Here is a 25,244-nt window from a genome sequence, read left to right as displayed (position 1 = left end):
TATAAATTTGTCAGTCTTCTTATCTTGTGGTTTTAGTTTTTCCAACTTTGCTTTCATCATTTTATTATTTTTGATGCATGACTGTGCTATATAAATATTTTTTATGAAGTGCTAAAAGTGTTGAAATTCTACTTCTACTGAATTATCTAACTAAAATATATTTAATAAATTCTAATTTAGTTTAATTTTTATAATGTTTCAAGATAGGTTAATGTTTAATATTTGTGATGATATTCAAATAGTAAAATAGATAATATAATAAAAAAAATATCCACAGCTATATGTACGTTTCTGGAAGACATCAGCTGGAATGATGAGTTATGCTTCTATGACACATTGAAGTGCTATGATAACGAAGAATAAAAAATAAGGGTTAAAAACGATCTAATTTCAAATAAATAAAATACGGCTGTACCCTGTTCTTATTTTTTTTTATTATACACATATTTTTACATGAAAACACCAACACTTAATTATACAAGGGCATTTATCTTGCTACGTTGATTAAATAACATTAATTATACACATCATATATCATTATTCCATTATCGATTTAAAACATTTGATTATTTAACGCGTGATTAAACGAATTGTCTAATAATAAATTAATTTACCGCAGCAGTTAAATTATACAAAAAGAGTTTAATGAATATACTTTCACAATCGCACACTTTGATAAAATAATTGGCGTATCACAATTGAATTACCTTAACCATATAATTTAGCATATACATACGCATATTAAAAAAAATATAATGCGAAACCGTACCTAGAAATTGACGAAAAAAGCGACTAAAGTAAATTATATAATATATTTACAAATATGATTAACAATTCGACTATATTATGCCAGTGGTTGATTATATATCTTGGCAGTATCGACTATGAATCAAGCTAGATGAGTGACATATTTGTTTATCAATAATCAGTCAAAAGCGATTAACTTGATACGAGTTTTTAAGTCACATTTTGGTCTTATGTTTGAGATTATATGTAAAGGAATAATTTAAATTTAATAAGTTCTTGAGAAATAAAGAGTGCTTGTTATATTTTGTAGTCATCGATGTACAATACAAAAAATATTCTATCATAAAATTTAGAATTTAGATTTAAATACATTTAATACAGGTGGGCCAAGAAAGATTGAATAATTTTAAAATAGATTTTGGTAGCTAAATATATTTCATGAATGATGGCCAATCTGCGTTTATTCATTATATTCCCTACTATAAAAATTTACATTGTAACATGAAGCATATCACAACCAACACCTATGTATTGTAACAACATCCAGACTAAACAATTCTAGGAATTGGGGCTCGATTTGAATTGCCTGCTAGGAATTATGTATTCTATTCCAATTTAAATATTTATAATAATGTTCTTGGCTTATTCTGTAAATGTATTTTTAATAAAGTACATTTAATAAATTTATAAAAAAATGGACTGAACTATAAAAAACTTGGAATTCTAATTTTTTTTATTATGTTATTAGAAATCAAAATGTGAGAGTAAGTTTGGCCCTTCAACTTTATAAGTAATATACGAAAGCTTATATAGAACTGTGAATCAAATCGGAACAATGATATTTATAACAATATATTATATAATATATATAAAAGCTGGAAATAAAATAGACTGTGTCTAAAATTGTTTCTTTTTACATAAATTTTCAGATTTTACTATTTTAGTCATATGTATATAAAAAATACATATTGTAGAAATGTAGTAAATAAAGAATAATTTATTTTATTGCATATAATATTTTTACACTTATGCCTATTTTATTTCCAGTATTTATTGTATATACACGAGTATAAAAAATTAACTCAGTTCAAATCCTGCTCCAGCGTTGATTGCATATAAAATTTTCTGTCTCATGACAGTTTCTGAAGAGAATTCGGGCAGTTTTAGAAGATTCATGCATGTCGATGCCGTAGGCAAATGTTCTGATGCACCAGCACTCTGAATGCAGAATTGAGGTTCCAGGTCCTGAAAATATTATACGATTAGTATGCCTCAAAAGTAATCAATATAAAAACATCTTACTTTGAATCCGAGTAACGGAGGTCTGGAACAACTAGTGACAAACTTCAACAACTGCCTTTTTTGGATATCGCTCAAATTCTCCACAACTTTCCAAAAAATTTTAATAGTCGGATGATCAGCACAATATCCACCTACATATAAAGGAATTTTATAGATTAGTGAATCAATCATTTTGCCATAGCCAAAAATAATGAAATACTCTAACAAATGTTTAAAAAAATATTAATAACGATACATTTAGTCTATTGTATGTTATATCCAATGCTGAATTTTTCATAATATTCTCGCACATGACATGATTCCTATCTCTGCGAATGCACTGTTGTACATATCGCCTTTAACTCTTTGAGTAATAAATTAATTTATACAAATTATTAACCTGGGAGTGAGTTAATTTTACGTATTTTTCCATAAAAAATTCTGTTTCCTCTACATTGCCCAGTAGAAAGCGACAATCGAACAAAAATGTTATACAAAAAGAAGCCACCAAATATTTTGAAAAGCGACTAAACTACAATGCAGACTTTGGAAAACCATTGGCGTTAATAAGAGTAACAAAAACTACATAACCATTTATTAAATACTCATACAATTTATTTGTGATTTTTGAGACACGCGTCGTTTCTATCATCATTGAAAAGTGACTACAATGCTTTTGCTTATAAGGGGCCACCCAGGAAAAGTACTATTCCTACATTAGAAGGGGTGTACGATATAGGCGGGGTTTTCATTTGTGTAAATCAGTGGTCGGCTAACCAGGTAAATTACCCCAAATGGGGTAAAAATTAAATTTTTGGGGGTAATGAGTATACCTTCATTAAAAATACTTTTTCTTAAAACTAAAAAAAAAAAACAAAAAAAAAACGGCGCTCTTATTTTTTTTGTAACTTCTAATAAATTAATTGTTCCTTATTTCTGTTGAATTACAAAACTATGCAATTTCCGGATTAATTCAACTTTTTCTTTAGCGATGTGGGGGTTCTTCTTCATATACTTGTGCAGTACACTATAATCACAATGACAATGGTATAATATAAACAAAGACATTAACTAAACGAACCACCACAATAACTCTCGTAATGTACGACCCTTTGAACATACAGAAATAATGTCGCACCATGTCGTAATTATTTTCAAAATACAGGGAAAATATATTTATTTTATGCATAATAAAACGCCATCGGGCGACAAAAAAAGCACAGTTAACATTCAACCCTTTGCATTATTTGACTTTCGAAATGTCCATCAAGAAAATTTCACTCTCTAGAGGTGTGGACTAATAAACGAGCGCAACAATTAATTGAATGATCTCTATATAATCATAATTAGTCGGAGAGCTCCCCAATCTACGATACATAAGGCCGCTCTCCAAAAGACGATTAGACAGATCTCGAAAGAATGTATACGGCAGACTACAAGTCAGACTGGAGAACAGCACACAAGATACACCTAGACGATCAATCACAAACACATATTCCAGACAGAAGGAAAACCTTCAGATTCGGATCCCGAGGACATCATATCTACGCCAGCTTCTCCACCAGCGCTCGGAGAAAATCAATACTCTTCCATAATAGTTTGTTGCAATATATGTAATACGAAATAAATTGTTACCAGCTTTCTGCGTCTATTTCTGACTGCGAAGTCACACCCCCTTAGGGCTAGAAACCTTGAAGCAGCATCCTAAATCCGTCCTATTGTTAATATTTTTTTTATTTTAAATTTATAATTATATTCTCTGTATAAATAGATTTAATAAACCTTTCGAATTTAAATAATATATGATTTTCTACTATTCAAATCAATGGGGTAACTTTGGTTTAAATAAATAAATTTTGGAATAATAGGTAAAAAAGTTAGACGATCCCTAGTGTAAATAAACATCTAAGCATAAAAATACGACACTTGCTCACATAAGCAGATTTATCCAAACTACTTATAGAAAAACACACAACATTTTAAAATACGCCCCATTATGGCCGAGATAATGAAATTAAAATGTTTAAAGAAGTACTTACCGCCATAATTTGTATTGTTCCGCAAATCGTTCACGTCAACCGGACTTTCAGTGCCAGATATAAGTAATCGTAGTTCACGAGCGCAGAAAATCCTTAGCCAGGCTAACGAGATAACCGTAGATAAGCCATGCCGAATGGTGGAAACTTGCGTTTGAACCTGCCGAGACAATTTCCACTCTGCCACTAGATGAATATATTCTATTCTGTTTTCAGCCGTAACTGGAATGTTAGCGCCGCCAGCTTTCAACTCCTCCATCTATAAATTGAACATTGATTGAGCTAAAATTCACAATTTAACGACGATTCGAAACGTACCCTCTGTTCGCCGAGTTCATCGCTCATAATAGTAAAATCGAGTCCTAGATCTGAAACAGCAGCTGCTGGCATAGTACGCAGTTGTAACAATGAACGATGAAGACGCTCGTCCAAAGCTGCCAATCTATGAATATCGGCCTCTCCTTCTCCGGTGCGCTCTTCTCCGACGACGGCTTGAATGAAGAATTCAGCAAAGGGCAAATCGACTAACAGGCCCTCGTATAACGCCTAAAATAAACAACATGAAGTACTGCATCGTTTTAAGCAATATTGATTTAAAATCTCAGTTCAAACCTTTCCCAAAATGCGTCCGATGAAGTAGTAATGATGATGGAAATTTTCTACGAGAAGATGCACGGCAGGATTCGGATAGAGCATGTTATCTGCAGTTAGTCGGAAGAAGCCTCTATTGGGATCACATGCGGTGCGAAGGAGCTCTGATAGGAACTCGCGGAAGACTCCACCGCCGTCGACGCCAGCCTCTTCCAAACCGGCTTCGTTCATCAGTTGTACTCGCATTTTCAGACGAAGATCTGGTTCTATTGTATAGTAAGATTATCAGTATATGAATATGATTAAAGTAAAAAGATATTTTTGTAAGGGTTCCTACATAAGTGTCCAGTAGAAAGTGACAATCGAACAAAGATGCTTTGTCAAACAAAAAAATGTTTACAACAACCAAATTTTTTTAGAGCGACTAAACATATAATAGCTAACAGAAACACACTTTAAACAATACTCAGTATTATTTTGTCATCACTGCAATGGTTTCGCATATAAAATATCACCCGGAGAACATACTCTCGCTTTATTTTTAAGATGGTTTGATAATTATTTAAAAAAGAGAAAGCAAAATGTTAAAATGCAACAGCGCCAACACAATTTTATTGCTTTTGACGTGAATTTTTAACTTCTGAGAAGTGAAATTATTATTGCGCCCTCCTATTGACCAAAATTCGGTTTGAATACACTTTGACCAATGCTCTCATATCAGAACTTTGTAGTAATATCGGAAAGGATAGCTATTATATTTTTAAAACATAGTGTAAAATCTATTTCCAAACAAACTATAGAACAATATCTGAAATTTCTCTACTTCTTCTGCTTATTCTATACTAAAAAATGAGTTGGTTTAGTTTGTATTTTAGACTTAACCTAATGAAAGTTCTAAAACTAGGATTTGGGTTTGAACAGCAAATGGACATTTCGTAAATGTCAAATTGAATTCCATAGACATTTTAGAGCATTTTCGCTAGTAGAAATATATATTTACTGGTGAAAATGTATTTGGGCTTCACTAGTGAAAACATAACTATTGAAAAATACACTGGTAAAAATATATATCTACCAGTGAAAATGTATTCTGATATAACTTCACTGAAATAACGTTTTAAAAAATATTTTCGATTTTCTTTGAGCGTCAGTTTGAACAGTGAACACCCTATGAATAACTCTGCAACGAATCTATTTAAAATAATTTATAATTGTATATAAATAAATAAAACCTATAATTTCTTTTAGATTTTCTTTAAGGGATAACCCGAGATTTTTTGCTTTAGAATTAAATACGTCATTTCAGCTTTTCATATGGTGGAGGCAAAAGTTGGACAGTCAATAGTTGTTTTTTTTTTAGTATTTCGAATTCATTACGATTCATAGTATTTCATTAAATGATGCATTTTTCTGGCCAATTATAAGAAAATGAGTACGGCCAGGGGAATATTGTACAGAGGTGTGAATTTGTATAATAATATTCAAAATAAAAATGTAGCGAGTTATGTTATATTTTATATGTAAGTTTTGATTATATTTGTTTAGTGTATAAACAATTAACTATATTAGCTAAATAAATTAATTGGCAAGGTTTAAAAGTAAAGCAATTGGTCTAAGAAACCCTTCTGTCATTCGTAAGGAAACAAAGGTAAAAAAACTTGAAGCCGTCTTACATCAAGACAATTACGAACATCCCTGATTTTTTAAACCTCATATTATTCACATATTCTACTAACCATTTTGAGAGCTAAGTTTAACAAACGCGTCTTCGTAAATATGAGATCTCCTTATCATTAGCTCTATACAAGGACCTTGTAAAAAGTTGGCTAGATCGCCTTGATGATCTTCTTTCATCCTAAAAGCCAATATAATCGTAATGATAAACATTTAATACAAATATAAGAAGTATATCAGTAAGAACGTACTTTAACATTAAGCCTTGGAATATTAATACTCGACGAGCAAACGTTACAACAAAAGGTATCTCTTTCAGTATCGTCAGTGTTCTCTTTTCTCGTGTCGTTAATGGCGGCTCTTTATCTGTAAATGAATATAGAATAATTAGGTAAAGAACTGATTTTCATGACAGATTATCTTCCTAAATACATACCCCATTCTTTTTTATTCATTGTCGTCAAAGCGTGGAACGATATATGAGGTAAATTTCTCAAGCACTGATATCGCCGAGCCTGCAGAGGCAAATGCATAAACTCTTCTAGTAAGGGTAAGCCTTCGGTTCCTCCGCACCAGTCTGACTCACCGCGCGTAAACTTGAGACGCTGATCTCTGGTGTGCAGCTGTCTCAAAAGTCGCACCAAAACCTGATATAAATCATTTAAAATTAACATTATTCTATTCATACACTACAGCTCAAAATTGTTAAAAATATACTTTGAATAAATGAGTCCAAGCTGCTGTTTGCTCTTGTTGACTCTCTCCACAACAGTTTGAACAATTAGCACTTGACGTTCCACTAAAGATGTTCCTGAAGAAGTGCATAAATTTGTAGAAAATAATGATTTAAGATTATTATATTGTATCTATGTATCATTACCTGAAACCGTCAACGACATTTAGTCTCATTTCTGGAAAAGCTAGTTCAATCAATCCGGTGCAAATTTGGCGAAGAATGATGCATAACGGTCCTAGTTGCGAGAATGAGAATGCTTGATAGGCATTGTGTACACCAGAACCTGTAAATATATGTAAATCAGTGGATGTGTGATATAAGCTGCGGAAGAAAAGCAGATAGTTTGTTTTTGGTGTGCATATTAAAAGGTTAGGTTACCACTGTTACACATTGTATTGTGAGTATTCATTGCACCTGTATTTTAACCGTAATTAACAGTGACTTATTATTTGCATACACAATGGAACATCGGCGTTTTCTATTTGCAGAAGATTAAATACAGCGCTATGATATTTTAACGCAAAATGTAAATTCTATGTAGGACTAAACATATATTTAAAATGGTGTTTCAAGTGTCCAATCTGTTTCCAAACCAATAACAGCCTTTTCTTTTTATTTTTATTATATTTATTTCGAGGTATGTAGAGCTGATTTATTGGAATTATATGTACGCATGATTTTTTTAGACACTAGTCGGTTTTATACCGGCCACTTTTTTATTTTATTTAACCCATCCGTGCCTGTGGGGTCTATTGACTCCCCCAAGTTTTTTGTTTTTCTCAAATAACTTATTTAATATAAATCCTATTTGTCGCAAACTTTTTGTATTTGTCAAAAATAGTTTAAAGAATAAATATTTAAAATAATCATTGTACTTTATTATCTCCAATCGCGAGAAAAAAATAAAATCAACTCTAATCGCTACTGCCGCCGTGTGATTTGTATACCTGAGTCAGTTTTTAGAGAAATTCGCCTTCTAAGAATTTTGCGCGGCGCCCCCTCCACGCGGTTCCTTCAACGCTTTATCGCAAACTACACCGTTACCCAAAAAAACATACAGTACGAATTGAACCGCCAAATTCGATCGTTATTGTTATTTTATTTCTCACGTTACTTTTAAAATTGTAAAATGGCTGATCGGCTTGTAACTGACGAAGAGTTGCTAAGAATTTTGCAAGATTCTGACGAGAGTGGTAGCGAATACGATAGCGATATCGATATTGATAATACATTGCAAAAAAGACATTTCTCCCGTAAATCATATCGAAGTTGAAGCGTTTATAGGCATCCTATTATCTTCTGGAGGATTGAATGGGGGTAAAATACAGTTCAAAGAATTATGGACAACAAACGAACTGTTCAAACAATATTTTTATTCAGCGGCCATGTCTAGAGATAGATTTTCGGTGCTCAGATTTGATGATCGTTTGACCAGAGAAGATATTTTTTTTAATAAATGCATTTTATTGTACTCACGTGTACATAATCACAATTTATAGTTTATTTTTCCGAGCAGCTTCAGGTTATTTCTTATATGTATTTATATAATATTTATTACAATTTGCAGTAACTGTGGCTACATACTCGTTTACATATACATGCATAACATTCTTGTTTCGGCTACCGGACGAGATACACGCTCTGAGCACACCACTCCAACGACGGTTTTCCCCCGCTGACTCATCGGTCTTCCGACCGGCTCTGTCATGGCGGAGCCAATCTTTGACGTGGACTCCCTAAGCATGGAGTTCACTCAAGTAAGTGAGCATGCCTCAGACTTGACGAACCTCAGGGAGGAAATGGAGATCCTTCGCCAGGAACTCCTTGAGGAACGTCGACTCCGCATCTACCTTGAGGTGCAAATTGCCGAGCTCCTGAAGGGCAAAAAATCAAATAAAAAAACGGCTTCCGTTTCTTCCGCGTCCGCAACGGAGGCAGTTATTTCTGCGCCTCTAAAAGGCGCATATTCTTCTCAAATAAAAAAAAATAATAAACAAAACGTATCTGCGGTACCAATCGTTGTTACCGCATCTGCACCCGCGATACCCGCGAGTAACGTTTCGACCGGAATAGTGACATTGAACACTGTCTCTGCACCCGCGACATTTCTCGCTGATAAACTGACCGCGCCCTCGAGTACTCGTTATCCCTCGAATAATAGGGAATCGTCCCCTGCTAAGAAGAGGCTACGGCCTAGCACACCGCCAATAGTAGAAACGGAAATAAAAAAGGCGAATATCCCGCCAATTATACTTAATAATCCATCAGATTACAAAGCGGCGAGACAAACCATTATCAACAATGGTTTGTCGTTTTCCTCTATTCAGCGCACCGACTGCGCAAAAATTATTGCGGCGTCAACCGATGACTTCCGCAAAATTACTAATTTGCTAGATGAAAGGAAATTCTCCTTTCATACCTACACACTAACCGAAGACAAACCTCTTCGGGTAGTCATCCGGGGGCTGAACGCTGACTTTACTTGCGACGAAATTAAAGAGGAGCTCCTGTCGCTTAAATTCGAGGTTGAATCCATCAACCAATTAAAAAATAAAAAGTCAAGCAAACCTATGCTATTATTTGCAGTCTCGCTAAAAAAAAGCGAGCACAATAAATCAATATACAATTTGGGATATCTCCTGCACCAGCGTATTACGGTGGAGCAGCAGAATAGACCAAAAGGCATTCTCCAGTGCCACCGTTGCCAATTGTTCGGCCACTCTGCGATTAATTGCAGAGCTACTCCTGCATGCGTAAAATGTGCCGGTCCCCATCTCACCAGAGATTGCTCCCACGAGGAAAAAATTGATAAGCCCTTATGCAGTAACTGCGCCGGTTCTCATCCTGCGAATTACGGGGGATGTGCTAAAAACCCAAGCAATAAAAAAAATATAGATTACAAGAAACCGCGAGATAATAAAAAAACCCATAACCATATTAATAATAAAATAAACGGCTGCTCATTCGCCGAAAAACTTAAAGGAAACCCGGAAGAGACTCCTATCAATAATGTGACAACAGAGAACCCCTCCAATCGCGACGTCATAATCAAGATGTTTATGGAATTAAGTGAAAAAATGAAATTTATCAGTTCCCACCTATTGCCAACATTATGATGTGCGAAAAAAAAGGGAAAACCCACCACCGCAAAATTTTAAGGATATTAGCGTGGAATGCTAATGGCCTTCGCGATAAAAAATTCGAACTTAATCAATTCCTCATAGATCAAAACATAGATATAGCTCTTATTTCCGAAACACACCTAAAAGAATCGATTAAAATTAACTTTGCTAATTACAAAACCTATCGCTCGGACAGGCAAATCGGTGCCGGGGGAGGAACTGCAATTTACATTAAAAACGAGATAAAGCATAATGATGCGCTTACAAAAACATTTAATAAGCTTGAAGTTACAACTTTAGAAGTTAAAGCTGATGCTCGATCGCCCATAATTATTCATTCTGTATACACCCCACCGAAACCGGCGTATCCCATTGAAGATTTACAACATTTATTTAACTATTCGCAACCTATTTTTGCTGCAGGGGACTTTAACTCCAAACATAGAGAATGGAATTGCAGGGCGACTAACAAAAATGGTAGAACGCTAAATAAATTTGCCAAAGATAATAATAACATAAACTTAGAAATCCCAACAGATCCAACCCACTATTCAACACGGGGTGTTTCAGATATTTTAGATATTGCCATAACAAACAACTTACCCACATGCAATATAGAGGTCCACAATAGTCTCGCGTCTGATCATAACCCAGTCATTTTTTGCCTTCCAATAAATTTTGATATTAACATTAGAAGAAACATAAAGAAAGTACAGTGGGATTTCTTCCCTTATTACTTAGAGCAAACCCTTCCTGAACAAAAAGAGCTTAACAACAAGGTAGAAATAGAAGAAGAAATTAATACTCTCACTTGCTCAATAAACAAATCGATAGAACGAGTTACTCTCGAAAGAAAGACAAACAAAGATATTTCTTTACCAAATAATATTCGCGAACTTATTAAAAATAAAAATCAAATTCGTAGGAAATGGCAACAATCTAAGAATAAGTCAGATAAATCAAAATTAAACCGCTTACAGTCCGAAATAAAAACTGCAATTTCAGAATACAATAATGAACTATGGGAGAATAAACTTACCGACCTAAACCCTGAAGACAATTCCCTTTGGAATATGTCAAAAATTTTACGTAGAGATCCAGTAGATATAAAAAAAATGATGACTCCTTCACAAGTGCTAGTTTATTCTTTAGAAGATAAAGCAGAAGCTATTGCCGATAGCCTCCAAGATCAATGTACAATTAACTTATCTTTAATAAATGTAGACTTTAAAAACAAAATAGAAAAAGAAATTAGAACTACTCTAGGAAAAAAACACAACCAAATAGAACCAGTAACGTCAATTGAACTAGAAAATATTCTTCGATCACTAGCCAACCGCAAAGCCCCTGGAAACGATTCCATCCCTAGTAAAGCTTTCAAAATCTTTCCTCCTAGCGCTATCAGTTTTTTTCTTAATATCATAAACGCATCATTTAACTGTCTGTATTTTCCAACAGTTTGGAAACAAGCTAATGTGATAGTTCTGAGAAAACCCGGTACCGACCCAACTCTTCCCGCGAGCTATCGACCCATAAGCCTCCTACCCGTCGCGAGTAAAATATTTGAAAGGCTTATCCAACGTAGATTATTAAAACATGTAATAGAAAATAAAATATTACCCAATGAACAGTTCGGTTTTAGAACGGAACACTCGGCTACGCAGCAGCTGCATAGAGTTGTGAACCACATCCAGTCGGGCTTTAATAAAAAAATGACAACAGGAGCAGTATTTTTGGATATAGCCAAAGCGTTTGACAAAGTATACCATGATGGTATACTATTTAAACTTATAAAATACAAATTTCCATCTGAACTGGTCAAAATAATTGAATCTTTTCTTAAAAATAGAACCTTTAAAATTAAATTGGAAAACCATCTATCGAGTCCGAGACCTATTCTGGCAGGCGTTCCGCAGGGATCAATTCTGGGTCCATTATTATTTACAATTTTTACTAGCGACTTTCCCTCCAAGCCATATAAAAAAGTAATTACTGCCCTATTCGCGGATGATACCGCCATTTTATGCTCTTATAAAAACCCCCATCGTGCAATAATTCATCTTCAAAACAAACTCAACACTATTCAAAAGTGGTTCGATAAGTGGCTAATAACAGCAAATCCCAACAAAAGCGTCGCTGTAATGTTTAATCGCAGGAGAAAACACGCTTATGCTAATAATAATCTCTCTAAATTAAAAATGTACGATAAAAGCCTCGAATGGCAAAATTCTGCCAAATACTTAGGATTAACTCTGGACTCCAAATTAACATGGAAATCCCATATAAATAACATAACTTCAAGAGTCAAAACAACTCGTGCTCGTCTATATCCATTATTAAACAGAAAGAGCAAACTAAATGTAAAAAACAAACTGCTCCTGTACAAATCGATCATCCGACCAGTTATTTCATATGCCTCCCCCGTCTGGGGTGGTATACTTAGTCGTAATTATTCGAAATCACTACAAACGCAACAAAATATTGCGCTAAGAATGGCGACAAATGCCCAATGGTTTGTCCGAAACTCAAATATACATAAAGATTTAAAAATAGACACTTTACGCGATTATTTCGATAAACTTAAAGTAAATTACCATGACAGAAACAAAAATCATTCTAACCCATTAGTTAAAAACCTTAATAAGGTAACATGAATATTTGTAAAAAAAAGTGCTAGCTAACGTAATAAGAAACAACTTTTTTTTTTTTACTTTTTTTTTTTTTTTTTGTCCTAAAAATAAATAAATAAAAGTGAGAAGCAATTAATAGATACCCAGGTAAATGGCTTTGGCCAGGAATTGGTAAAAATAAATATTAGACACTGTATACATGCATAACGTCCACCAAATTTAATCGATTTGAATGACTCGCTAGCCAATTCCTTCAATTTTTATAGCCGCAATCAGGGAAATATTTCGCCCTCTAACTGTTGGCAAGGACACGCATGCCATTTTAAAAGGGTTTATTTAGAAATGAAGTCAAATTACAGAAAATAAAAAATACGATGTACATATATAAAAAGTATAAGACACTAAAAATTTATCTTACCATTAGATAATATTGGATTACTGAGAATTTAAAGATTGTCAGATTATTAAGATTATATTGTATTTTTTTCAAACCTGTTATAAGGAAATCATAACATATTTTTTTTTGAGTAAATATTATCTCCCGTCAGATATTATTGGCTCACTGGAAGTACCGAATCTCAGAAATGACACATTTTTTTAGAAAATAGGAATTTTTTCGAGTTATTATTTTTAATTTATTAGCACGATACACATAAAAACTTATGGATAAGAATTCAGTTTGCCTGGAAGATTTCCCATTACGGTGGAGAAAATTACAATGGTGAGTGAATATTTGATTGCAATTGAATTATATATCAATAAACTCGTATTAGCAAAAACATCATTTCTCACTTTTGTAGATAATCATTTGCACAAAATATCACAATCCGAAAGAAAGGTGTGCTTGAAAAAAGTTTTTACAAATTTGAAATTAATATAAAATGTTAATATATATATGTATAAAATAAACATATTTTTTAGTGTTACATTTGAATTTTTTTGTGTTTATAAAATAAATGTGTTTTATTTTTTCAAATTTTTATTTTAATTTCAAAATAGTATTTATATATTGACTTTTTTGTATATTAACAACATAAATGTTGCAACAATTTTTTATTTCAAAAATTGAAATAATAAATAAATTAAATACTTGTTTATTTTTTTGGGTTACTCCGTAGTTTTATGTACCGAGCGCGCGGCAGTCACTCGTATACCTGCAGAGCTAGTCTGCAGCGAAATCTCGGCGTTTACGTCGTCACTTTTTGCGTCGTAATGATTAATTAAAAAATCCTAAATATTGACCAGATGATGAAGCTTATCATGAATAACAAATTTTATACTTAGAATTATCCATTTTTAAATAAATTTGATGAAGAATTCATCAATATTTTGACTTGAAATGTTTGGGGGAGTTGAGCGACCCCATCGGATGTCGTTTTTCATTTCGAGGCACCGTGACGTATGGGTTAAACCAATTTATTTTATTTAAAGACATCATTAGGGCAAATGCCCCCACCTGTCCCACTCCTAATAACGTCCTTGATCAAGGTTTTAGCATTTTAATTATTCAAACAAATAAAAAAATAGGAGTAGTGAAAAAAAAATTATTTTATTTTAAATACTGACTTGTTATTTGATGTGTATCTAACAGTTCTTCATCGTGAAGAGTAGCCAGTAGCAAAGAGTACAACGAACAAAACGTTGTCAACGGAGGAAGTACGCAACCAGCCCGACTTCCCAGCCCTTGAGTGATGAACAACAATGGCGAGCTGACTTTGGAGACATTAGAGAACTTGGCATCGTCGGCTCCAGATTCGGAACTGCATATCCATGCCCACAGCGATTTCAAAAACCAAGGCTTAAACGCTAACGTATATAATAATCTGAAAATAAAACATTACAATCACGTTTGATTTACTTACAATACATCTCTCAATATCTAATAATACTGACTTGTATTTATGTATAGCCATCCGATGGCTCAGTAGTAAATTATGACAAATAAGACTAAGTTGTTCTAGGGCTTCACCGAACCAATCGTTCTGTCCAGCAGAAGTGCAAACTTGAAGAAGGAAACTGTTGTTGTGGTTCATCATCTCGACGCATTGAGTGCTGATGATCGACTTTCTTTGATTGGCGGGTACTTCGTCCGAATCACTGTCGCTCTCGTATTCGTTGCCGAAATGTTCTTCAGTCATCGACTTTTGAATGTATTTCTTATTTTTCTTCAATAGATTCGACGTCAGCTGAGCTATCAATGTGAAATACTGTAACGTACGTGGATGTGTGAGGTAATTATTGACTTTCTGTCCAGGTAAAACATCACAGATCACACTTACTAAAAATTAAACATGTGTTATTAAAATACAAACAATCTATTGAATGTAACAGTACAATACTTACTGCTACTTTTTGGATCTAGACGAAGTAGTGAGTATAACAACCACGAACTGTATTCTACTTTGATGCTCAATTTCTCCATTGAGTCAAAGCATGATATGAGATTTCCGTAAGGGAAGTTTGCGTAGGGTTGTTCTTGAAGTGCAGGAAGTAGGAACATTTTTATGACTTCGCTCATTTCTGGAGCAAGGATACTCGAAGCGAATTCCAACATTATAATATTGCTATAAAAAAAAAGAATAAGCTTATGAGCAATTCTTGATTCTAATATTATTATATGTATGTATAAAATCTTACCTATAATCTTGATCATTCAACTTTTGTATAAATGAAAATGGCCTCAAAATTAACGCAAAGAGGGAAGCAGCTAAAGGAGTTGGAGGACTAGAAGAAGGTCCATACAAAGGCGGAGTCTTATCCTCCAATAACTTTCTGATTTCCTTGAAATATCCTGTAAAAATATATTAAAAACATAGTATATTTTTGTTTGAGTATAATTTCAAAGATTTAGTACCATTTTTCACGAGAAACAGTAAATTTTTGGAAGTGATAATATCCGCATCGTGGCTATCCATGAATTTCAACGCCGTGTCAATACATGTGAATACTTCCAGCATCCTCAAAGGAACTGCAAGAGAATCTCGGCTCTGAAATATTTTAATTCATTAATAATTATATTTATAAATGTTTATAATTTATCTATATATGTGGATATACTTGTGGATCTCGCGAGTTTAAATACTTCAAATGTAAAGCTAGCAGTCTGCGGATCTGTACAAAACATCCTCCGTTTTGCAGTATCTTTGACCACTGTTTCAGCAGTTGTTGCGAAAGAAATATCTAAAACATACAATTAGATTTAGCGAGTTATTATATAAAAAGATCTATATATTATGAGATCACTCACTAATCTTGAAGAATCTTTTTTCTGGTCATAGAAAAATAATAGTCTTCGCATCAACAACACCAACTCTACATCGCTAAGGATGCTAACATTGGAAACGATGCCGTCAAATTCGTTCCTCTCTTGATTTTTGCATTTAATCCTGGATATAAAGCCTCTGACGTACGCTTGGATTTTTATAGCGCCAAATAAACGCTTTCTGTATTCCTAAAAACAGTATCGAGTCAAGCAAATCGATTGTTTTAATGATTTTTTTAATACATACTTCTCTTTTGATGCGTTCTTGATGTGCTTTCTTTAAAAGTGCATCACGACTTAGATTCTTATGCGCACTGGCACCAGCTAAGTTTTGCTGTGGCCTTTTGCGAAACTCCCCCTCGAAATGATAGTTTTTATCCTAAAAAATAGTAACCGCCATGACATTTTGTTACAAAATCACATGTTACATAAATTCATTAGTTTTCAAGCAAATCGTTGTTTTGATAACCTATTGATCAGCTATTTAATACATTTCATATGACACAAACATGAAATTATCACATACCAATAAACAACATCTTTTTGTAATATTAAGCCATAAAAGTATAAAATATTGCTTCATGTTTACGTCGTAGATGACGAATTACATCAGAAGAACGATTACACGAGTCATGGTCGGACTTATTATAAATTGAATTGAGACATGTCAGAAATATTACGATAATTACCATTTGGCATGGAGATATCTAATCACTCTTATTAAAACGATGCAAATGAATTGATTTGGTTTCACCAGATCCGAGTCTCAAAGCGAAACCCTTCCGCAGCACTAGACTATTGTTTAGTGTCAATACCGTAGAAACGTCACTGTGGCTTTTTAAAAAATACAGTGAATCTTAACGCCTAAGATTTCGACCATTAAAATAATTACATGACAAACGTAAAAAAGAAATGATTTTTTTCCTCGAATTTTAAAATTCTATATCAAAAAAGTTAGATTTATTAAAAATGTAAAAACTATAAAAAGAAGTTTAAAAGTTGAAACTGATTTATTAAATTTATTTTAAAGTGTTTTAAGTGTATGTTTGAGTTACTTGCATTTTAAGGGGGTAAATATGTTATAAAATTGTTTCATTATATATTTAACGCCGAATGATTACTAGTTTCAAAAATAAAAATTGAAGGTAAGGCAGTACATTGGAACTTCGCTTATTATACATTAGCTGTTTCACACTGATTTAAAATAAATAACTGATTCATATATAAGAAACAGGGCCGGCCCGAGGGGCAGGCAGTACAGGCGATCGCCTGGGGCGCTAGATTTTGTGGGGCGCCGTGATACCAAATAAAGGCGCAATATTCACTTAAAATTATCAAACAATATTGTTAAGAAATATAATCTGATATTAATTTTTATACACTACTGTGTACTCTTTAAATTATTTCACACGTAAAAAATCACAACAAAAAATAAATTATAAATTCTTTAATACCCACAATCGTAAAAAAGAGCATGTTGTCAAATATAATATATTGTCGGAGAGGGTAAGTTTGCTATGTTAAGCTCTCACGACATTCACTCACGACACTCACTTTGATAGTTTGGCGTAGCACTGCGGGTGGGCGCAGCCCTACAGGATGCGGTGCCGCTGGGGCGCGGTGCTGCGGTGGGCGCAGCCCTACAGGATGCGGCTCCGGTGGAGACGCGGTGCTGCGGGGGGCGCAGCCTTACAGGATGCGGTGCCGATGGGGCGCGGTGCTGCGGGGGCGCAGCTCTACAGGTTGTGGTGCCGATGGGGCGCGGTGCTGCGGGGGGCGCAGCCCTACAGGATGCGGCTCCGGTGGAGGCACGGTGCAGCGGGGGGGCGCAGCCCTACAGGATGCGGCTCCGGTGGAGGCGCGGTGCTGCGGGGGGGCGCAGCCCTACAGGATGCGGTGCCGATGGGGGCGCAGCCCTACAGGATGCGGCTCCGGTGGAGGCGCGGTGCTGCGGGGGGCGCAGCCCTACAGGATGCGGCTCCGGTGGAGGCGTGGTGCTGCGGGGGGCGCAGCCCTACAGGATGCGGCTCCGGTGGAGGCGCGGTGCTGCGGGGGGGCGCAGCCCTACAGGATGCGGTGCCGATGGGGGCGCAGTGCTGCGGGGGGCGCAGCCCTACAGGATGCGGCTCCGGTGGAGGCGCGGTGCTGCGGGGGGCGCAGCCCTACAGGATGCGGCTCCGGTGGAGGCGTGGTGCTGCGGGGGGCGCAGCCCTACAGGATGCGGCTCCGGTGGAGGCGTGGTGCTGCGGGGGGCGCAGCCCTACAGGATGCGGCTCCGGTGGAGGCGCGGTGCTGCGGGGGGCGCAGCCCTACAGGATGCGGCTCCGGTGGAGGCGCGGTGCTGCGGGGGGCGCAGCCCTACAGGATGCGGCGCCGATGGGGGCGCGGTGCTACGGGGGGCGCAGCCCTACAGGATGCGGCGCCGAAGGGGGCGCGGCGTGTCAACTTTGAGGTTATGATAGGCCGCGACCACGTGCGTGGTTCTCCGGGCGCCGGTGGGTGCGCGGTGGGGCTGCGGGGGGCATCTAACGGCGCTGTGATGTCGCTCCAGCGGGCGTTGGGCTTCGACCGGCGCCTATGGGGGCGCGCGGCGGGGCTCCTGTGGTCATCGGGCAATCGCGGCGTCTCTCCGGCGTGTCCAGGACTCTAACGGGTGCTCGGGGGCTCGCGATGGCGCTCCGGCGGAATTAGGCCCAAAACTCTACCTCGTAATGTCTGGGGGCTCTGGCTGTGAAGGTCTCGACGGTCGGCAGGATTTCGCCCGGTCAGATGGGGGCTCCGGCGGCGCTGCGAGGCGATGGGAGCGGATTCGGACAGCGTCCCCACGCCCGTCCGCCGAAAGCAGCGCTTTCGGCACGTCCTCTCAGCTTCGGGTCCCGTTCGGAATAGGCCGAGCTTTTGCGTCCCCAAGCGCGTTAAGGGATGGTTTTGGTCTTAACGCCGTGGTCGGTGAGCAGCGATCGGCGCTAGGGGTGCAACGCCTTTCCGGCCCGATTCCTTGTTATGTGTAGCACTAGGTCGCTACACCACTCCCCCCCTAGTGGTTTCCTCCTGGAATCCACGATTAATCCAGAAACCGAGCCGGAAAACGAACACGTCTCCCGCCTCTTGTCTGCGTGAGGTCTGTAGGAGTTTGTGCTATTTCTGACGGAGAGCTCGCTGGCGCGAGTATAGCTGGCTGCCAGTTGGCGCTGTTTGGCGTGGACGCTTGGGCGTCTGGTTTTGTATGGGTGTGGTCTGGCGTTTGTATATACGCCGGTTTTAAACGGTCGATGGAGATTGTCGTGTGGCTTCCTCGCACGTTTACAACCATCCATTTGGGTCGCCGTTGAATGACCTCATACGGGCCGTCGTAGGGGGAACTGAGAGGTCCCCGTGCTGCGTCACGTCTTACGAACACGTGCGTCGTCGTCGGTAAATCTTTGAAGATGAACGTTGGACGCACTCCGTGTGATCTCGGCTGGGCGGGCGACAGTTGCTGCATACGCCCTCGAAGTCGGTCTGCAAAATCTGGCGTAATCGTACTTGGTGCGGCTTGTCGCGGTGCCAGAAATTCACCAGGAAGACGCAGGTTTTGTCCATACACCAGTTCTGCAGGTGTAGCTTGCGCATCTTCTCGCCAAGCAGCTCTGATGCCCATTAGCACCGTCGGTAACGCCTCTGTCCAACGTTCGTCTTGATGGCACCTGAGAGCGGCCTTCAACTGGCGGTGGAGCCTCTCTATCATCCCGTTTGCCTGCGGGTGATAGGCTGTTGTTCGTTTGTGTGATGAGCCGAATGCATGATTCAACTCCTTGAATAGGGCGCTCTCGAACTGCCGGCCTTGGTCCGTCGTAATCCTAAGTGGGGTGCCAAATCTTGTGATCCACCCGCTGTAAAGTTTCCTAGCCACAGTCTCGGCCGTGATGTCTTCTATCGCGTAAGCTTCCGGCCAGCGGGTGAATCGATCGATGCATGTCAAAATATATTTCTTCCCTTCTGATACCGGGAGAGGGCCGACGATGTCGATATGAATGTGCTCAAATCGGCCTTCCGGGGGTCGAAAACTTCCGATCGGTGAAGACACATGCCTGGACACCTTTGATCTTTGACACTCTAAGCACTCGCGGGCCCATCGCTTGCAGTCAGAACGAAGCCGGGGCCAGAAAAACCTGTCGGCGACGAGCTTCATCGTTGGTCGGCCACCTGGGTGTGAAGGTGAGTGGCAAATGTCAAAAGCTTGCTTCCGGAACTGTTGTGGCAAATATGGACGCTCTTTTCCTAGAGATGTGTCGCACCAAATGGTGGTGCTGGACTCGGGTAGGCTGATGGGACTCAAGGCTGTCCAAGGAGTCTGTGGGTCGGCTGTTTGCTGACGCTCTAACTCCTGGTAGTCTATTTGTTGGCTGCTGACGATCTCTACTCGCGATAGGGCGTCCGCCACTACGTTGTCGCTGCCGGAAACGTGCCGAATATCGGTCGTAAATTGGGCGACAAAGTCCGTATGGCGGAACTGGCGCGGGGAAGCCTTCTCCGGCTTCTGCTGAAATACAAATGTCAGAGGCTTGTGGTCGGTAAAAATAATGAACTCCCGGCCTTCCACCATGTGTCTAAAATGTCTGACTGCTTGGTAGATGGCAAGGAGCTCCCGGTCGTAAGCGCTGTATTTGACCTGTGCCGGTGCCAATTTCTTGGAATAAAACGCTATTGGCAGCCATCCGTCTGAAGATCGCTGCTGAAGACTTGCGCCGATAGCGTGTTCCGAAGCGTCCGCAAATATTGCTAGGTCTTGACTTGGATCAGGATGCGCGAGAAGGGCGGCATTCATTAACCCTTGCTTGCATGCCGCAAATGCTTCCTCTAAGTCGCCGTTCCATGTGATTGGGTCCTTGTTCGCTGTGGTGCCTCTAAGCTGGTCCGTCAGTAACCGCTGAGCTGCGGACGCTCCAGGGATGAATCTTCGATAAAAGTTTATCATCCCTAGAAAACGCCGCATTTTCTTGACGGTGTCTGGGCGCGGGAAGTTGGCGATAGCGTCGACCTTTTCCGGGAGAGGGCTGGTCCCGTTTTCATTGACGCGGTAGCCGAGAAAGTCGACCTCCGTTTTTCCGAAAATGCTTTTCGCTGCGTTGACCAACACTCCATATTCTTTGAGGCGCGCAAAAAGTTGTCGGAGGTGATCTTTGTGCTGGGCGTGATCTTCGGAGGCTACTATGATATCGTCTATGTAGACGAAGCAGAAGTCGAGTCCTCGCAGTGCTGCGTCAATGAACCGTTGGAATGTTTGTGCCGCGTTTCTCAGGCCGAATGACATAAAAGGAAACTCGTAGAGGCCAAACGGTGTCGATATTGCGGTCTTTTTTATGTCATCCGGGGCGACCGGGATTTGATGATACGCCCGTACCAGGTCGATGGTGCTGAATACCTTTCGATTCGCCAGCGCGTGCGAAAAATCTTCTATGTGTGGCACCGGATAGCGGTCTGGGATGGTTCGCGCGTTGAGGGCTCTATAGTCACCGCAAGGTCGCCACTCTCCCGGCGTCTTCTTCGGGACGATATGCAGTGGCGATGACCATGAACTGTCTGATGGGCGGATGGTACCATCGCTCAAGAGGGTCCTAAACTCTTCCTTAGCGACCCTGAGTTTGTCAGGGGCAAGTCTTCGGGGGCGACTGAACACCGATGGTCCTGGTGTGGTTCTTATGTGGTGCACAGTGGTATGTTGCACTGGTCGCAGAGCTCTGTTTCCGGCGGGTTGTGTTATCTCCGGAAACTTTTTCAGGAGAGAATGATAGTCGCTGTCGATATCGGCTGACGATATCGACTTGATGTGCGGTGGTTCTTCTGCGACGTGCGGGCTACCCGGGGCCCTGAAAGAGGTTACTCCGTCGACGAGGCGGGCGTTCTTCAGGTCCACGAGTAGATTGAAGTGCCGCAGGAAGTCAGCACCGATGATCGGCGACTGCACGTCTGCAATAATGAATTGCCACTGAAACTCGCGGCGAAGTCCGAAGTCCAGTGACAATTCCTTCCAGCCGAAAGTCTTTATAGTCGATCCGTTAGCCGCAAACAATTGGTATGGCACCGGACGAAGTACTCCAGCAATTTTCTTTCGTGGAAACACGCACAAGTCCGAACCCGTATCTACCAAAAACCGCACTTTGGATCTTTTGTCCGTAATTATGAGACGGCAACTGGTAGGGCTTAACACGCCGGCCGTCGTTGGCGGTAGCCCCGTTAGTTTTTTTTTACTCTACTTTTACAAGGTGGCGAGCACCTTACGGCTTTGGCCCCAAACTGCGTATGATACCAGCAAACGCCGTCCGTATGGGGTCGGTCCCTGGACTGGCTTCTCGGTTGGTAGCGGCTCCATGACGAACTTGGTTGCCTTGCTCTGGAGCTGCTCCGTGGGCTTCCTTCTCTGCCTCGGTATTGCGGGCGGTCGTTCAGGTGTTGAGTAAGCTCCATCCGGCGCAATTTCTTGCTCAGGTCCTCGACGGTATTCCGCAACTCCGCTACTTCGTCCTCTGACGTCCGCCGTAACGGTTGCTGGATAGCGGTTACTTGGGGTGCTGGTGGTGGTATTGCTGGAGCCTGGAGGGCGGCAGTCTGGAATTGCGAAATTTCCGCAATTCTGTCCGCCGTTGCAGCAATCCTATCCAGCTCGCAGTCCATGGATCCAGCAATGCCCGTCTGTATGTACGCTGGTAAGCGAATCTGCCAGAAGGTTTTAAGCATCGTTTCTGGAAAACTGGGTCCAGCAAGCCTTCTCAGCTCCCGCAAAAAGGCTGATGGCTTCCTGTCCCCCATCTCGGCTTGTTCGAACAGGCGCCTAGTCTCCTGCTCCTTCGAGGCTCCCGTGCGCGAAATTATAGCCGCCTTGAGAGCACCATACGCATATCCAACGGGCGCAGACTCAATAACGTCCTGGACCTCTTCCAACACGAATATGGGCAGACAATTGAGCGTTTTACAGTATTTCGCGTTATCTGCTGTGATTCGGTGGTGCTGGAAGAGCGTTTCTAATATGGTGAACCACAGTCGGGGGTTATGGGTGCAAAATGCTGGGGCTGTCATGGTTGGGACATTAACAGCCTCAACTGCTGGTGGTGGGTTCACCGGGGCGGCTGGTGGGGCATCCATTTTAGCAGGAATAAAAAAAAAAAAAAAAAAAAAAAAAAATCAGTAGAATAAAAAACGGGCTACGTGATCACGTCGGGGTCACCAATTGTCGGAGAGGGTAAGTTTGCTATGTTAAGCTCTCACGACATTCACTCACGACACTCACTTTGATAGTTTGGCGTAGCACTGCGGGTGGGCGCAGCCCTACAGGATGCGGTGCCGCTGGGGCGCGGTGCTGCGGTGGGCGCAGCCCTACAGGATGCGGCTCCGGTGGAGACGCGGTGCTGCGGGGGGCGCAGCCTTACAGGATGCGGTGCCGATGGGGCGCGGTGCTGCGGGGGCGCAGCTCTACAGGTTGTGGTGCCGATGGGGCGCGGTGCTGCGGGGGGCGCAGCCCTACAGGATGCGGCTCCGGTGGAGGCACGGTGCAGCGGGGGGGCGCAGCCCTACAGGATGCGGCTCCGGTGGAGGCGCGGTGCTGCGGGGGGGCGCAGCCCTACAGGATGCGGTGCCGATGGGGGCGCAGCCCTACAGGATGCGGCTCCGGTGGAGGCGCGGTGCTGCGGGGGGCGCAGCCCTACAGGATGCGGCTCCGGTGGAGGCGTGGTGCTGCGGGGGGCGCAGCCCTACAGGATGCGGCTCCGGTGGAGGCGCGGTGCTGCGGGGGGGCGCAGCCCTACAGGATGCGGTGCCGATGGGGGCGCAGTGCTGCGGGGGGCGCAGCCCTACAGGATGCGGCTCCGGTGGAGGCGCGGTGCTGCGGGGGGCGCAGCCCTACAGGATGCGGCTCCGGTGGAGGCGTGGTGCTGCGGGGGGCGCAGCCCTACAGGATGCGGCTCCGGTGGAGGCGTGGTGCTGCGGGGGGCGCAGCCCTACAGGATGCGGCTCCGGTGGAGGCGCGGTGCTGCGGGGGGCGCAGCCCTACAGGATGCGGCTCCGGTGGAGGCGCGGTGCTGCGGGGGGCGCAGCCCTACAGGATGCGGCGCCGATGGGGGCGCGGTGCTACGGGGGGCGCAGCCCTACAGGATGCGGCGCCGAAGGGGGCGCGGCGTGTCAACTTTGAGGTTATGATAGGCCGCGACCACGTGCGTGGTTCTCCGGGCGCCGGTGGGTGCGCGGTGGGGCTGCGGGGGGCATCTAACGGCGCTGTGATGTCGCTCCAGCGGGCGTTGGGCTTCGACCGGCGCCTATGGGGGCGCGCGGCGGGGCTCCTGTGGTCATCGGGCAATCGCGGCGTCTCTCCGGCGTGTCCAGGACTCTAACGGGTGCTCGGGGGCTCGCGATGGCGCTCCGGCGGAATTAGGCCCAAAACTCTACCTCGTAATGTCTGGGGGCTCTGGCTGTGAAGGTCTCGACGGTCGGCAGGATTTCGCCCGGTCAGATGGGGGCTCCGGCGGCGCTGCGAGGCGATGGGAGCGGATTCGGACAGCGTCCCCACGCCCGTCCGCCGAAAGCAGCGCTTTCGGCACGTCCTCTCAGCTTCGGGTCCCGTTCGGAATAGGCCGAGCTTTTGCGTCCCCAAGCGCGTTAAGGGATGGTTTTGGTCTTAACGCCGTGGTCGGTGAGCAGCGATCGGCGCTAGGGGTGCAACGCCTTTCCGGCCCGATTCCTTGTTATGTGTAGCACTAGGTCGCTACAATATTATTTATATAATTTGAATTATATTTTTGCGCTCATCAAGTATTAATAGGGGGGGGGAGGCGCAAATTTAGTTTTTGCCTGGGGCGCCAAATAACCTAGGGCCGGCCCTGATAAGAAAGACTTGTAATTAAATTGTCAGAATTTAAATCAAATTTTGGTCAGAATAAAAATCAATTTTCGGTCAGAATTTTATTAGCAAAATGGTTAGAATAAATATTAAATGGCGAGAATAAAAATAATAAACGGTCAGAATAAAAATAATAAACGGTCAGAATAAAAATAGTATACAGTCAGAATAAAAATAGCACAAGGTCATAATAAAGTAACTTGCTGTCATAGTCACATAGTGTTATAGAAAGGCAGAATGAAAATTTAATACTTGTTTAGAATGACAGCGCCAAATTCCAAAACTAAATTGTTATA

At 41.2% G+C, this 25,244-nt stretch overlaps 1 protein-coding gene across 1 annotated transcript; it reads right to left on the bottom strand.

The window, feature by feature from the left end:
* Positions 1-412: 412 nt before the first annotated feature.
* Positions 413-16,931, bottom strand: LOC148237401 (ubiquitin-protein ligase E3C). The gene is made up of 19 exons (XM_088205380.1): positions 16,769-16,931; positions 16,327-16,458; positions 16,065-16,268; positions 15,875-15,997; positions 15,672-15,804; positions 15,455-15,608; positions 15,161-15,381; positions 14,711-15,095; positions 14,384-14,640; positions 7,210-7,348; positions 7,047-7,140; positions 6,766-6,976; positions 6,581-6,695; positions 6,392-6,510; positions 4,677-4,921; positions 4,383-4,610; positions 4,068-4,323; positions 2,050-2,180; positions 413-1,992 (listed from the first exon to the last, which is right to left on the bottom strand). The coding sequence occupies exons 1-19, from the start codon at positions 16,769-16,771 to the stop codon at positions 1,825-1,827; spliced, it is 3,318 nt and encodes a 1,105-aa protein (XP_088061506.1). The 5' UTR covers positions 16,772-16,931; the 3' UTR covers positions 413-1,824.
* Between the last annotated feature and the right edge of the window lie 8,313 nt (positions 16,932-25,244).

The sequence above is a fragment of the Plectrocnemia conspersa genome, unplaced genomic scaffold, assembly GCF_051122295.1.
Source record: "Plectrocnemia conspersa isolate PC_06_02 unplaced genomic scaffold, ASM5112229v1 ptg000002l, whole genome shotgun sequence".
Taxonomy (NCBI): Eukaryota; Metazoa; Arthropoda; class Insecta; order Trichoptera; family Polycentropodidae; genus Plectrocnemia; species Plectrocnemia conspersa.
Note: the sequence above shows the minus strand (reverse complement) of the source record. Positions and strands in the feature narration are given on the sequence as shown.

What these genes read in the sequence shown, in the direction of transcription:
- LOC148237401 (XM_088205380.1), bottom strand. An exon ending in AGATACACATCAAATAACAA is followed by an intron (nt 7,349 to 14,383) that starts GTCAGTATTTAA and finishes ATATATTTACAG; the next exon opens with GTTCTGGTGTACACAATGCC. An exon ending in CTCCGTTACTCGGATTCAAA is followed by an intron (nt 1,993 to 2,049) that starts GTAAGATGTTTT and finishes TAATATTTTCAG; the next exon opens with GACCTGGAACCTCAATTCTG.